At 42.2% G+C, this 12981-nt stretch overlaps 1 protein-coding gene across 4 annotated transcripts in view; it reads left to right on the forward strand.

The window, feature by feature from the left end:
* dgkd (diacylglycerol kinase delta) overlaps positions 1 to 12981 on the forward strand; it is a 38211-nt gene continuing 25230 nt past the window's right edge. For 3 of the 4 annotated variants that reach the window (XM_066709707.1, XM_066709709.1, XM_066709708.1), the window contains exons 1-3: positions 1 to 237; positions 6733 to 6843; positions 8708 to 8788. In XM_066709707.1, the coding sequence (XP_066565804.1) occupies positions 25 to 237; positions 6733 to 6843; positions 8708 to 8788 (405 nt within the window). In that variant the 5' untranslated portion in view covers positions 1 to 24. Of the gene's footprint in view, positions 238 to 6732; positions 6844 to 8707; positions 8789 to 12468; positions 12666 to 12981 lie in introns of those variants that run through there. The other variant, XM_066709710.1, reaches the window with a different exon arrangement.

Consider the following 12981-nt stretch of genomic DNA (forward strand, 5'->3'; position numbering starts at 1 on the left):
GCTAGTGTACGAAATGCCCCCGAAATGCCCCCGAAGTGCCCAGTGCAGCCGCCCGGTGGCGCCGGCTCCCCGTGGTTCTCAGACCCCAGGTTGAGCGTAAGGATGGCGGCGGCGGCTGTTGCCGAGGCCGCGGCCAGGTGCTTGGAGGAATCCTCTGACAGCGAGCCGGAGCAGGAGCCCGGATCCCCGCAGAAATTAATCCGCAAAGTGTCCACATCCGGGCAGATCCGGAGCAAGGTACCTCGACGTGGCTGGCATGGGTGGCGTAGCTGATGTAGCGGCAGGCATCGTAGGCCCTAGCGTAAGCCTCGGCGTTTCCCATGGTTTATGGCCCTGCCGCAGGGGAGCGAGGGCCTGGCAGACGCTCAGCGTAGCTGTGGGGTTTTGCTGGGATGTATAACGGTGCTGGCTGGGGGTGTGGAGGGGTGTGCGGTCCCGGGTGCATCACTGCCCAAGCGCTCCAGGATAGGCAGGCTGATCCGCGTTTCATTGGAAATCAATGGTTGTCATCTTTTTTAGGTCACAATGCCGAAGATGCATTTTAATTTAATTTGCATGTGTATCTGCTTGTTATCTTTTGATTTCATGAAGTAAATCGGGAGCCCATGCTGAGCAATTGACTGCAATTTTATGTCAGCAACCGCTGCGTTAAAAGATCCGTGCACGCAAATTTCCTGTGCTTTTCTTTTTCGTTAATAATCAGCTGCATGGTGTTTTGAGCTCCAGGGAAACATTCATTTATTTATGTATCTTTTAATTTTGTGTGTGTCGGCTATAGGTTTTATTATTGTACTGTTATTCATAATTATACTAGTTATTAATGGGGGGATTATATTTGCTAACTGCGATGTATATTACGGTATCTGAAGGTATAATAAACAGTGCCATAGACTGCCTCTGGTCTATATAAACTGTGGTTCTGCTTGACAGTCAGAGGATTGATCCGTGTGAATTGTTTCTGTTTTTTTGGCTTCCCACCACCAGTCATGGTTCAGTAATGGGGAATGAAGGCAGCCCCTATTCGTGCTGGGCAATATAAATAAATCAGTAATGTCGCAACACGGTATGGGGACGGTGGTGCTCTACACTGAATAGTAATGTAGGTGATCTCTGCAGCTCTGATACAGTCATTGGTTCGGTCTCCATCTATGGAAAGCTGTAGCTGCTGTTCATATCTTGAAGATAAACTCATAAGCACCGATTCTTCTGTTGCATTACACCTTTGACTTTTGTGTTCCAACACCTGATGAATGTCCATTACTGATGCCTAAAATGACATTGGACACAATTGTTTGGTTATTTGCACTCTTCTGCTGTGTAACGGCTCTCCTTTCGTATCCCGGTTGTACTGCTCACCCCCACCTAACGCTCAGTTGGATTTGTGAACTCCCTTCCATGCTGTAAAATGCTTGAATGAGTTTGCAGGCTTGGGTACATGTGTATCGGATCACCTCCCGGGCACTTTGCAGATGTTTTGAACCCACTCTGTGGTTGATGGGTGGATCTCCTGTGGGCTAAGCTCTGGAGTGATACAAGACGGTGTTTCACCAACGTTTCCATCTAAAGGCATGGCTACTTAACTTTCAAAATTGTGTGGCAAAGCTTAAGTCCTGCACTGGATCCCACTGCTAATGAAAGTCATGTCTTTTTTTTGCGTACAGTTTTTTTGCAGATTCTAGTCTGCTTGTATGATTTGCAGACTGAAGCTCTCATTCAGGCTCAGAGGAAAGCGAGACCACATTACTATTGTAGTTTCCTGTGCAAGGTCACTGAGTCAGTGCTCATCTTGGTGGCTTTAGGGTGTGGAGTGCCCTTCTCTCTCAGCCTCTCGGCTACATGCACAGCTTTTGCTCTGTTAAGCTGTTGGCGGTGTAGAAGGAGGGTGACCTGCACTATTGTAACCCTGAGTGCCCTTCTGGTCGGGACCCCAGAATGAATCGAAGCGCATGCAGCGGAGAGGTTGGTTCCATTCATTTGCTTTTGGTTTCATCGCGCGATGCTAGATGCTTGGTCCCGAAGCCTTTGAAGAATACTTTACAAACCTGTCTTTTGATAAGAGGTTTGTTTGAACCAATGTGCACATCCGTTGTCTCGCTTTTTCCTGTGGACCACCTCAAGCAAAGGAAATGTGCTCAGGTTTGGTTGCTGCTTTCCCACAAAATCTTCAGTTAGACTTCATTGCTGCAGAGAGATTTGCGTAAAGGCAAAGGCTACACGTGCGCTGATGCCTTGATTCTACCTGTATCTGGGTCACTATCGCAAGTAGACGTGCTTTACAAACTATACACCTATGTTTTTAATGATCGTCACCGAAATAACAATGGATTAAAACTGCAGGATTTCATCACCAGTATGGTCACCAATGTGTTTTCAAAACAACTGCCAAACACGAATGTAAAATAAACCTGTTTTTGCAGTGACACTTGCTTGCCGTGGTTTGTTTCAATTGCTAAATAAATCTGGGACCAGGACCAATATATCAAAAATGGCCAGCTTTGTGAGAACTTGCAAGTGCAATATTTAAAGGCTGATGTCTTGTCTTGAAAGATTGGGTTTTATTTTGTGAAAGTGTGTCAATGGACGTTCAAATGCGTTTCTGCAATTTTGAGGGGTGGTCTGGCGTTTCCTCCATTATCCATTATCTGCAGACACTGTTGTCTTGAAGGCTTGTGCATTTGGTCGCATTGAAACAACATTCTCAGTTGTCCTTGGAAAGTGAAAATAATGCCATGTTTGTTTGTCACATTAATGGACATTAATTCAGTTATTTCTGTCTCTTTTTAGTTATCTTTTTTATCATATAGTCCTATGTTTCCTTCTGGTCTGTCCTTATCATAAGATGCATCTTTGCCAGAGTTGGCATGTGGTTTTTACCCGTGCAACATTATTGATTGCATTAAAAACACTGATTGATCATTGAAAACTGCAGCCTGACAAAGTTGTGGTATCTTCATTTGTGAGATAATTGAGATGCGTGAGCAGGCCCGTCTAAGGGCTTCTTCTTTGAACAGATTAAATTGGTTGGTTAAGGAGAAGATCAAAACACTTGTATTCCCCTTTTTAATCGAATGCAATTTCCTTTACAATAACCGCAATCACGAGCACCACCAATCCAGCTAATGAATTGAAAGTGGGCTTAATGGAGGTGCTTTTCATTTTAATCTGTAAAAGGAAAGCCATACTTTATGAATTTATGTAACGGCATAATGTTTTTGACACTCCTCATTGGTGCGACAAGGAAATCGACATTTTTTATTCTACAGTAGGGAAAAACCCTGTAGTGTTCCTGGATAAAGAAAATTAAATCAAAATTCCCTTCTCTGACATCTCTGTTGATTAGTTTATTATGTTTCCCAAGCACTGAGTATTTAATGCTAGTTTCTTAATTAGCAATAAACTCGCATTGACGAATGCATGTTTAAATAATAAAAATGCACATGGGTGTATGCACTTTTTAAACTGCTTTGATAGTCTTGTAGGCTGTTGTGCAAATTTGACTGAGTCGTGTTATCCCTCCAATGGCAGGGATCAGAGTTGGGGTCAATTCACTTTTGTCAATTCCAATTACACCCGTGAATATTCCACTGCAATTCAAATCACAATTTCCAATTCTATGAAATACTAGACTTGTTTACGGAGTTTATCTCAATAACTCTCATTACATTTGACATACATTACTCTTCACTAATCACTTTTCATATCATAGACCTGTTTGCATTGTTGTTTAGTGCAGGTTATTATACACATTTGACTTGTGTACAGAAAAATACAATGTCCACTGATGTATAATACTGTTCCCGTTATACCTTAAACAACACACTTGCCTACAAAAAGAGTATCAACATAGGATTGTCATAGGGTCATTATTTTACTTGAATTCAGCATTTGTATTCAAACATTAACATTTTTGGCTTCCTGTGATCATCATAAGCACTTCAAATCTCACGTCACTTAAATCACACCTCTCTGACCTGAATACCTTGCCTGCCATACTAAAAACTCTCTAATCCAGTCTTTAATCCATGGAATTGAAATGGAATGTATTAATTCTGTTGCTTTCAAAAGATCAATGGCAATTCCAGTTCCATACCACTCCCATAGTTCTCAATTCCCGATCCAACAGGGATTTTGTTGCATCTCGGTGAAGGCTGTGTCCTAGATTCCCTCCTGTCCTGTTTTCCATTGCTGACGTTGTGCTGCCCCCTTCAGTCCGGTGCTGCACACTGACACTCGGAAGCCCTGGCCCAGGTAAAGTGTGTGTTGGGAGTATCATATGTGCTGCCTGTCAGACTGGAGTACAAACCTGAGGCCTTCTCCCCTCTGTAACTCAAGTCCTGGTGTTTCGATTCCCTGTCAGGCTAGACCAGGTTTCACTAACATGGTTCTGGTTCCTAATTTAGGTTCCACTTGTAAGATCTGCCCCTCATTTCCGTGTCGCTGTACTGGCTTTGCAGGTCGATTTACCTCTCCCTGGCAAGTGCTGCATGTCTGTTTTTTGTTACAGAAATACAAGTGCTTTGGACTGGGTGCTGTTCGTGTGGGTGTGTAGGCCTTTGCAAATCTTAGTTCGGAAGATTCAAACCATTGAAATGCACTGTCCAATCTGTGATTTATGTACTTGTTTATTAACGCCAAAATTACACAAATTAACCACTTATCCCTGATAGGAATCGGACGAAATGTCAGAAGCTGCAAACGGGAAACCTTTTTATAAAATGTATAATAAAAAAAGATGTCCCGGCAATGATTGTTCATTCAATAAGAACATCTCCGTGTGTGTTGCACAACAAGGGGAAGGTGCGACCGGTAGTTGAGAATTATCTATCGTTCTAAAATTAGTCAGAGTGCTAAGTATGGGTCTTGAAAGTTTAAAAATGGGCTACGTAGACCACAGGAGCACAGGAAGTCTCGAAGCAGGGGCGGGGGGGAGGGAAACGGATATGTCCTGACCAACTTTTTGATGAGGAGAGTGATGACTTTAGGCTAATTATAGCCCTGAAGAAGAAGAGAAAAAAAACCACACACACCTTTATTACACACTGCTGGTAAGTCGAGCGCTGTGTTTCATCATTGCTATTACCGGTTCTGAGAATGAGAAATGGAACGGGACGGCGGCATGCAGGAGATATGGGGCTGAATTTCCTGGCCTGGTTGGCCGGACTGCTTTCATTGTATTTAAGGGAGATGGAGACTTGAGGCCTTTATCCTGACCATCTTGTATTTGGATCCAGCTGCTCACCTTTACAAGGAGTATGTTATTACAGTGTGAAATGCAATACATCTGTGCGTGACATCTCTCTTTCTTAAATGACACCTTCAATTGCAATGCAACGTGCCAGCCAGATACTTGTACTCAATCCATTAACTTGGCCTAAGTCTTGGATCTATTGTTCTGCCAGTGAACTGGTACCCAAAATATGGGCAGAAGAGGTCGTGTAGAGTCCACTAAGCAGTTGTCCCCGGAAGACCTTGATGACTTACGACTGGGCCTTATATACATTCAACGCGTGTAGGGGTTTCATAAGTTTCTCCATTTTTTTTGTAGCCGCTGTGATTCCTGCCTTGTGTGCTTCCTAAGCCCTGGAGAAGGGATAACACCATCGGCATTGATAAGAAGCATATCTAACATTCACACGCGGTCTACCGCTTCCAGCAGATACTCACAAGACACACAGCTGACTGAGACTAAAGGGCACGATAGCAAAACGCAGGCGTGGTTCAGAGCAGGCGAGACCTGTCTTTTGATCTGGCATTCTGCAGGGCAAAGTCAATCCCCAGATAAGACCCCCCAAAGTAAAGAGAAACTAGCTAGTTAGTGCATATTGTTTAATATATATATTCTATATTTGCCTTTCAGTTATACCTGGGATCAGTATATATTAATTACATTTTCAGCAGGTTGTCTGAGTTTGAATTACAATTACAGTGCTATTTTAATTACAATTATGCTGTACAATTAATGACATTCAAGCTAATATACAAAGTAATATGAACAGATATAGTGTATCCTAATCATGCATATCGAATTTTAAAATCTAAATATGACAATTACATGATTGGGCTGAAATTGAACTATAATTAATTAATTTGAATCGCGAAATATCCACCGACAGCTGAACCCAGGTCTACTTCCAGTGATTATCCATATTCGTTTCCACTTCATTTCCAGCGGATGGTATGCATTGAAATCTCCCCACAGTTCAGGGAAAGCTGCTGGATTTGCTATCTGTTCCATCATTTTTATTAATGGCTCTGGTTAAATGGCACAGAGAAATTTGGATGCCTGCTCGTATGCTTAGTAAAGCCACAGATCGAAAGCAGACGTGCTTTTCGACATAAAGTACATTATTTAAATGTCCCTGTCAGCGTGAAATGGGGAAGCATTATAGGTAGATCCTCTTCTCTCACTCCTGCTGTTCAACCGGCATGCTTTGAATTCCTTAGATACAAGAAATGGAATTAATAAATCACCTTCCCTAGTGTTCTTGCTTTGATATGAAAAAAGTAAAGTAAATGTTCTCTGAGAATACCCTCCAACTAAATCTTAAACGATACTGAATGTTGTCCGTGGTGAAGTTTTCCCCTCTAGACCCCCCTATAAACTGTGTGCTGTACAGTAACCTGCTCTATCGTGGTCTAAGCATTAGTGCAGGGGTAGTTAAGCACTTATTTCATGCTGGCATGTAGTAGGATTTGTCCCCTAACTGTGTCTCTCTTTCCTTCCTCTCCCAGACCATTCTGAAGGAGGGCATGCTCATGAAACAGACCAACTCCTTCCAGCGCTGGAAAAGACGCTACTTCAAACTCCGCGGCAGGACACTCTACTATGCAAAAACAGCAAAGGTAGGCAAGGCCACGCACCCACAACCCTCTGCTCCTACGACTTACGAAGCTCCTTGATGCTGAAATCCCAGACTAGAGGTGCTTCTTCCCTCCGCGTCATCAACGTGAAATGCTGTGTTAACCACTTCTCTGTGCCCAGTTCCTTTGATTTTAAGCGGCATGGCAATTAAAAGGCCAACTAAACAGTATTTAATTAACATCAATAACATTGAATTTGAGTTTTTATTTATGTTAACTAAAGCGTATCACATGGGAATGCTGCAAGAATGCTGCATGAATTTCCGTCCTTGCCTTATCGGCCGTAAATCAAACAGAGCAGCGTCAGTCTAAATGCCCCCCCATATTTACTTTTCTTGTTCTTACGCAGCTGCCCCCCCATCTATCACAATCTCTCTCATCCGTTCAAAAACCCACGTCACCTCTGTTTTCCACTGACTTGCACTCTTGAGACGCAGAAGACTGTGTTGTCGTTCAGAGTTCCCTGAGAGTCAGAGGCAATAATTAATAATCTTAATCTTGATTTATTTATTTATTTTTGCCTGTGGGGGAGGGGTTATGGTTTTCCTGCTGAGGCAGATTAATCTCCTTTTTATTCCAAACAGTTTGGGAAACGTATTCCCTGTTCATATGTTTTTCTTTTGCTGATGGCCTTCTTCGTCAAAATGAACCACAGGCCAAAAAACATTGTTCAGATCAAATTTGGTATCATCTTCATCAGCCTGTATCGATCCACTGCTGGATGAAGGCCTCCCCAAGATGTCTCTACTTGCTTCCATCTATAGCTTCTCTTTTCTGTGTCACAGCTGGAAAGTTTTCCATCTTCTCATCTTTTTTTGTGGTCTTCTAGGTCTTTTTATTTATTTTTATATCAATTTGATAGCTTCCTTTGCCCATCTTTGGTCGGTTCTTCATTCGGCGTGTATACCTATATATTATCATCCAACATAATTAATGCTCTTAAAACACAATTTTGGCTCCAGCAAGTCTAGCTCGCATGCTTCACAGAAAAGAGAGTTCTTAAATGTGGTACACTATTTTTAGACCCATCACTGCGGTTTCAAAACCATGACGTCACACGGGGTCGGGGGGTGTCTGGAACGTCCTTGCTCAGGTGGTGATCTCATGCTTTGACGGTTCGATTAACCGCTCGTCACCGAACAGAGTGACTAGCCTGTATGATCTGGATCAGATATTATCACAAGCACGTGCTGACCAGAGTGTGATCTTGTCTGGTGGGGAAGAGATCCAAGCCATCGCTGACATCGTTTTTTGTAATGCTTGTTAAGTCTTATTTTATTAGAATTATCCAGGTGGTTAATTTATTTTTTATATATGTTCTTGAAATGCACATAAGTGATTATATAAAGTTATATATAGTGTTTTATTGAAGGTCAGTAAATGCATTTAAAGCCATGCGTTTTTTATTTCTTGTCTAAAATGTTTTCTTTTTGATATTTTAGTTTTTTGGAGAGATGATGGCGTCTTTTCTTGAATTACAGACACTGACATGTTGCAGTCTTCCCTAAAAAAATGTACTGTTGTGTCCATAACTGCATTGTTTAGCCGAGACATTTCGTGCAGAGAGTTAATCATTGCACCTCTCTGTGAGACTGACTTCCTTTGGGATGCTTTGCAGGACATGAATCCGGTTTCCATTTTTACACTGTGAGGTCATTATTGGTCGAGGCCGAGACCAACAATGTGGCTCCTGGCCATAAATATTTGGTCCAGAGCATAATTTTATAATGGGAATCTGATCAAAACCGACAAAGTTGTAGACTAATTCCTTACTGGAATGTATTTAAAAGAACAAGAAAAGTTGGCCTTTTAAATGTTTAACTTTGATGCGATTGACATTTTGCAGTCTATCATCTTTGACGAAGTGGACTTGACGGATGCAAGTGTAGCCGAGTCCAGCACCAAGAATGTCAACAACAGCTTCACAGTGAGTTTCTCGCTCGGTTCTCCTGGCATTCGCTTATATAATCTTTTTTTTTTCCTGTTCCTTTCACTGCATGCCTCACTACTTTCACATCCTGTTGTGCGCTTGTTCTTAATGATGCTGCTTTGTCGCTTCAACTCGGGTTGTTATTTGGCCTTCTCCCGTTTGAACACGATTGTGCGGCTGGCTGTTAACTGGCTGGTGAAATTACAACTGAGATTAATCGCTGAAATAGGGTGAAAGCAATAAGAGTGAGAGGGTGTCAAAGACCATTTAGAGGGTCAGTGGTTCCCCATGAAGTCCATGGCAGGAAGGACCTGCAAGTCTTGGGTCTTCTGCTGTTCTTAAGCGTTCTCTGTCCATGAAGGAATTATATATTGGCCGCCCTAGTCAAAATCATATACAATTTTTAGTGACCTTGGTGGGCAGCTCAAAGTCCAGACTAAGGCCATATCAAGAAACCAACTTCTTGGTAGGTTGTGTCTGAAATCTTTTGTATAGGCCACAGTTTACATGATAATAACCAGGGAAAAAAGGCACTGAGTTCAAACTTTTAATAGCCTGATCAAACAGGAATGTCTTTAAACTAAACTAGATTGAAATAGGGTTAGAGCTCAGATGCTTCTAATTTCCCCGGGCAGAGAACTCCATAAGGCAGCAAAACCAATAAAAGAACACGATCCAAAAGTGTAAATGGTCTGAAAGGATGGAAACAGACTTTTATAGCATTTATATAACTTTCCCAAGAATTGGCCAGTGCTTAACATGTGGTAGGGGACTTTTATCATCCACGACGTAACAGCAGCAACCTCTGAATTCAGGTTTCTTAATTAGAAGCTACTCTTTGGAGAAGTTGAAAATGAGTAATTTTCTAAGGAGAAGCAACACAGCACCCTGTGGGACATACACACACACAACGTGTTATGAAAAGATGGAAAACAAATCTAAGGGGAAACTGATTCTGATATAAATGAAGCCTTTATATTGCCTGACCTTGCACTGTTCTCCAGATAAATGTTCTCTTTACAGCCTAGAATAAGTACTTGTTTTATTTGAAAAGTCATAAGGTGCTGTGCTTTTTTTATGAGTAGATTTCATCACCGTACATAAAACATGACTTATAGCAAAATAAGGGCAATTATGGTGAACCGTAGCAATAAATTGTATTGCATTGGTCTACTATTTAGTATTAATAAAATGGTTGATGGTTTCTTTAAGAACAACAATCGTAATCCTATTAAACACAAGTTTCAAATGGATTGACTCTTTCGCTTGTGCTGTTTTATTGCCATGGAGCAACCAGACAGAAGAAAGTTGTTTGGTTGGGATTTCCAGACTCTGTGTGGTTTTGAAAAAGTTTCTCAAAAACTGTTGTGGTATTTCAGAATGCAGTAATGCAAAAATAACATTCTGCCCGCTCTTTGAGTTCAAAGATAGCTTGGGCCTGCCTGGAACAAGCCCCAGTTGCAAGGTCTCTATATTTAGCACGGAGCCAAGAGGCTGCATTTTTGTGGTCAGTGGCTCTGTAACTGGTGATCGGGATTCATTGAAAAAGCTTTAGTTTCTAAAGAAAGAAAACTGCAGCTCGGCTTGATATGATACCTCCTGGGGCAGGAAGAAGAGCGATCTTAAATAGGGCCATTAAGAGTGTTTGTTTTGGTTTATTTTGTTTTTCCTGGCAGACAAGGAAAAGGACAAGGGCTGTTTTGGGAATTTTTGCGTAGTTAACACAAACTGATTAGGAGTCGAGCCCAAAAAAGGACCTGCAGGTTATTTTAGGCTGTTCTTAAGACTGTTCTCCATTTGAATCCCTCATCCCACCCCCACACACACGTACAAACACACACGCTGATTTCACAGTGGAAAAGTTCACTTTGTACTGTTCTGTTCTGTATGCCAACTGTATAAACGTGTCTTTCTTATTATTCATTTTGCAGGAGTTTACGAATCTGGCACCGATATTACTTTCCAAGCCAAAATTGCGTCCAACATTTCTTCAAATATTCCGATTTGAGATTTTGCAATTCTTTCTGTATGAATAGGAACTATATGAGTAAACCACAAGCACCTGTTAATTTCTTGATCACTAAATAAGCTTTTTGTATTGGTAACTATGTTTATTGCTGTTGCAGTGTCTTGTGTTACAGCATAGATGAATGTACGATGGTAGCCTATATGCTACACTTTTTTGGTGTTGCACTTCTAGTTCCCTGTAACTGTATAATGCAAAACTTGCAAAACACATTTCACCTGCATCAGCCAAACGCATAAATGTTTTGGTGCCTTTATGTAATCTGTAAATTGTTTTCAATCCTCCTTCTTCAGGATTTCTCCTATTTTCATACTCCTTTTTTTTAAGTGAGACTCTTACATAACTCTTAATGAATTTACAGACAAGAAAACAAAGCAACAAACACTTTATTGTGCAAAGCAGCCATTACGTAAGAATTCTTTATTTGCTAAATAAATTAATATGGCACTCATTCATAAAGGTTGTGCCAGTTCCTAGTATTTTGTTTGAGAGAGTTTAATCTCTGTGAGAGAGAGAGAGAGAGAGAGAGAGAGAGAGAGAGAACTGTGCACTTCAATATCAATGTAGACTTTATGTAATCAATTTCCTGTTCCTCTGATACGGAATTCATATCGCCTGACAGCCAGGACAAAAAGAGTTTGTCTCGGGGACAGCAGTTCAGCCTTTTACTTTGTGCGATTAACTTGTAGATTTGTTTTAATCATTCGATTTTGTTGCGAGAGGAAGCTACGCAAGGTCCTGGAAACTCTGCTCTGCGTTATTGTAGCACAATCATGCAAACGGTTATAATCTGTAACTAAGTATACGCAGGCCTGGACAAAGCTTTGACCTACCATCCCAGATTCAAATCTAGTACCAAGAGCCGGTCGTTAAATCTCATCGCAGTTCTTCTTGAACACAGTGTCGCAATGCAGGTTTTGTGCCGTGGCATGTTATCTTGATGGTCGATGAAGCCTGAACTATCCATTCCTGGTGAAGCGAGACTTCTTCCCAACACATATTGTCACTCTGTCGGATACTGTATAACTTCTCAAAGGTAAGAAACTGTTTTACGAGGGGTGAACAGAGCTAATGAGTGTAGTTAAAGCATTAGACATGGCAAGGCAATGTGCAAAAGCCTGCTTCCTGATAGTTAACACACATACTTGTGAGAGAGAGAGAGAGAGAGAGAGAGAGAGAGAGAGAGAAGGGCATTTCTGGATGTAGCCTCCAGGCAAACATTTCACTCATCATTTGAAGTAGCAACACACAGCAAGGTGAGTCACTTTGGGAAATGTTTGTATCCTGTAGGTTCTTTGGGTCAGCTGTCAACGGGGTGTTTTCTTTGGCAAAGGGTTTTAAAAGTTTGCCACCGACACAGTTAATCTTGTTGGTTAATCAAGCCCTCTGAATGTTGTTGGATTTCTCCGAATTGTTTAGTCTGGCCCCGCATCTCCTGCAAGTGGATACTTCACCGAGGTGGGCCGGGTTTGTGCAATCTCAAGCTGCCAATCCCCGCCCCCGGACTGCTCTCAGGGTACCGCGGTGGGCTGATCCTCTGCCCTCTGCCCCTCCTCCGCCTGCTTGGGTTGGCGTGACGGCAGGATGTTTCTGAGTCACAGTGCCGGATGAAGGAGGGGCCTCTTTCAAAGATCAGACTTAGATTGTGGGAGCAGAAAGTTTAAACTGGCTCGGCAGACGCATGCAGTCAGCCTCTCAGCCTGAAACAACAGATAGAGAGAGAGAGAGAGAGAACGGCTGGTCTGTCTTCTGGGACATCGTCAGGGTTTCTATTTTTAACAGCCAGGCAGACATGGCCAGAGCATACAAGCAGAACAAACTGAAATAGTGGAACTGCTGGGATAGAAGGTAATTCATTTCTTTTATACTGGAGGTATGCCATACTCTTGTCTGTTGGTCACAGCTGTGGCTCTGGGAATGAGGCGGGTGAATGGACTCTTTAGGAGAGTGGAGAGGGTTATGGAGGCTGCAGGTTGGAGAAAATGAACCAGAGGAATGAGTTTGATTGCTAGGAAGGAGTGCTTCAGCAAAGGTCTTAGGAATGCAGGGGGGGTTGGGTTTCTGAGGACCTGGTATGTCCTCTCTGTCTCCTGGTAATGGCTTGCTTTTCAGGCACCAGCAGTTTTGAAGGCTGCTTCTCTTGCTTAAGGTGATCTGATTGGTT

The sequence above is a fragment of the Amia ocellicauda genome, chromosome 7 (genome assembly GCF_036373705.1).
Source record: "Amia ocellicauda isolate fAmiCal2 chromosome 7, fAmiCal2.hap1, whole genome shotgun sequence".
Classification (NCBI taxonomy): domain Eukaryota; kingdom Metazoa; phylum Chordata; class Actinopteri; order Amiiformes; family Amiidae; genus Amia; species Amia ocellicauda.